This window comes from Vigna radiata, unplaced genomic scaffold, assembly GCF_000741045.1.
Source record: "Vigna radiata var. radiata cultivar VC1973A unplaced genomic scaffold, Vradiata_ver6 scaffold_236, whole genome shotgun sequence".
In the NCBI taxonomy this organism is placed as follows: domain Eukaryota; kingdom Viridiplantae; phylum Streptophyta; class Magnoliopsida; order Fabales; family Fabaceae; genus Vigna; species Vigna radiata.
In genome coordinates, this window is record NW_014543119.1 from 313341 (window position 1) to 316201 (window position 2861).

Below are 2861 nucleotides of genomic sequence, written 5' to 3' on the forward strand. Positions count from 1 at the left end.
AACTCTAAAAATGTAGTTTCTAAAGAGATAATGTGTTTTAAAATATTGAAGCTTTTTGTTTGTAACTGATGGCAATCTTAACAACTAGGTTGGGCCAAAACTAGAAGAACAAGCGATGGTGATGGTGTATGGATGAATGTTTGCGGAATTTGGTGGGAGGGAGCTAAAGCTCTTGGTTTTGTTGATGTTTTCAGGTAACAGAGGTGGTGTTTGTGATACCTTGAGATAACAACCAAATTACTAAGGACACTTGTTTTTTGAGATAGCAACGCAATACTATTACGATTAAAAGAAGTTGACTTGAGTACTCTGTCATTACTTTTTTGTTGAGGCACATTTGTAAATATATTACTTTTCTATTTTGAAATAATAGTGTAATAAATCTGGAAAAATTTTACATCAATCCACCTGCTTGAGGCATTGTTTTTTAAAAAATTCAAAATCTTAAATAGGTTATAGTTGCACTTATGTTTTGCCAACTATTGATGTGGGTTTATGAATGCCATATTTGTATCGATCGTATTCATATATGCATTACATTGGTTGATATTTCTTTTGTATTATATTGAAGTTGGTCATATCTTATCTTATGATGTGGATGTTGTACGCAATTATCTTAACAATATTTTTTAGTATCGAAATATTAAAAGTATTGATCAAAACACGAGAATGGTAGAAAAAGAAATTATTAATAATAATAACAGTAACAATATTTATTTTTGAAGTTCATAAATAATTAAAAGTGGACTAATCAACCATCACACTTACCACCAGGTCCTCCAAATTGGAGCATATATCCACCAATGCCATGAACATTGCCGTAGTACCTAAGGCCAAAACAATTAGGTTTATCAACGTACTTTTCTGTTTGATATTTTTCTGGTCCACTCTTTATTCTAGATGCATTTTCAAAGTAAATAGTTCTGAAATAACATGCATGATAAAGGTTTTTATCAGGAAAATGTCCAGATCCCATTTGAGGGCTGGGAGAACCATGACGAGTCAATGTTCTTCCACCCCACCCTACTTTATCTGCCGAAGCCAAGTTAGAGAATAACTTTGCAGGAAAATATCCAATATCTTCACCACTTATATGAATCCACCAGTCTTTGGTTGATGGCTCCTGAAAATCCATGGACACAAAATATTGTCAACAATGGTACCTCACCTACATGTATCATATAATATTACATGAAAAATTTATTCTAAGATCATTACCATAACTGACTGAATCAAAAACAGGTCCACCATAAGAAGATATATCTCTAATAGTTGCACCAAGATAAATTTCGGAATTAGTTTGAACAAAACCTGGACATCGAACATTTAAACATCCTGTCTTGTGAAAGTTGTCTCTCTCTATATTTTTTTAACATCACATTAAATTTTGAAGAAATGAAACTTTCATGTTTATTTTTTTAACATAAATGCTTCCTGAATTAAAAATAATAAAATCATGTGAAGCAAAATTGGAAGTTCTTATTCATGTCGAGGTTCATACCGTCCATAATGCGTATAAATGAGTTTTATTGTCACCATACAAATCTGGACTCACCTATATCAAAATGTGAGATTACACACAAATAAACAGAAATTAAATACATTATCCATATTATATTTATTGGAAAAAAGGGTATAATAATAAAATTAAGACTTACTTGCCATCCAAGACTGATTTTATTATTAGTACTTATGGGTCCCTTTTGAACCCACACATGAGAGAGAGACATTTGACCCTTAGAGACAGGTGGATTATAAGCATTGTTTCGTCCACTAATGCTATAATATGGACTAAATTTTGATGAAAGAGCTAATTCTGCATGCTGTAAAAGTACAAATTGAAGAATTAAACATGATGTAGTTAATAAAAATAAATAATGAAAATTTGAAATTTGGTTGAGAAAGAAATAGCATACATGAATACCAGTAATTCCTTGAACAAGAATACTCTTATTTAATAATTGTTTTTCTCGAATGAGATCTTCTTTTGTTGTTCTTCGAATAGGTATAGATCCTTTAGGACATTGCACTTTTTCAAGATTAAATCTAGATTTATTTGCTAAATTCTTCGTACTTGATTTTTGAAAACTAGGTTTCGTCTGCTATTAAACAATACAAATATAGATTTAAATCACAAGCAATAAATTAAAAAAAAAAACTAAAAGTATGGTGATAATATTAAAAAAAAAAAATACATATACACCTGTAACTTGTGATCCTTTAGTAAAGGATTATCAAATGCTAGTTGTTTATAAATATCAATGCAATCAATCATGTCTCCATTTTTTGTCTTCAAAATTTAAAATTCAATACATAAAAGAAAATTAGTGAATATAATGTGACTATATTCAACAAAATAATATATATATATATATAAAAGATAGTCAAAAATACATGAATAGTTTTGATAGGAGGCTTATTGATTATTAGCTTTAGTTGTCTTTCAAGTTCCAAATCTTCTTCGAGTGTATCTTGAAAACCATGAATTGGTATGCTGACACCACTTATCACCAAACACGCAACAATAAATGGATTGATCATTTTTTCAGTATTGTCAATTACTTACTGATTCTTCACTTAACCCACTAAAGATAGAATAGTATCTTAAATTGAATTAAATGGTACTAGTTCAGTTATTACTCTCAATAAATATATTACATTTATTGTTAAATATTCAATAGAATTAAATATTAAATTTATTATAGCATTAAATTGCTATAAACTATTCGAAATATTAATCACTAAATATTTGAAAATACCAAAAGCTATTTAAATTGACACAGTTGTCAATGAGAAATGCATTTATTAATTTATGCTGCAAGAAAGTCATTAAACGACAATCAAACTTATACCAAACTAAT

The 2861-nt window shown here is 29.0% G+C and overlaps 1 protein-coding gene across 1 annotated transcript; it reads right to left on the reverse strand.

The window, feature by feature from the left end:
- Positions 1-751: 751 nt before the first annotated feature.
- On the reverse strand, positions 752-2541 carry LOC106753176. Its single transcript, XM_014634971.1, has 7 exons — positions 2395-2541; positions 2204-2290; positions 1917-2099; positions 1659-1823; positions 1502-1555; positions 1219-1311; positions 752-1123 (listed from the first exon to the last, which is right to left on the reverse strand). Exons 1-7 carry the CDS (start codon positions 2539-2541, stop codon positions 752-754), a joined length of 1101 nt encoding a protein of 366 aa, XP_014490457.1.
- Positions 2542-2861: the final 320 nt, after the last annotated feature.

Coding starts and splice junctions, on each gene's coding strand:
- LOC106753176 (XM_014634971.1), bottom strand. CDS start 2,541: ATGATCAATCCATTTATTGTTGCGTGTTTGGTGATAAGTGGTGTCAGC. Junction 2,291..2,394: donor CTCCTATCAAAACTATTCAT/GTATTTTTGACT, acceptor TAAATTTTGAAG/ACAAAAAATGGAGACATGAT. Junction 1,124..1,218: donor TTTTGATTCAGTCAGTTATG/GTAATGATCTTA, acceptor ATGGATTTTCAG/GAGCCATCAACCAAAGACTG.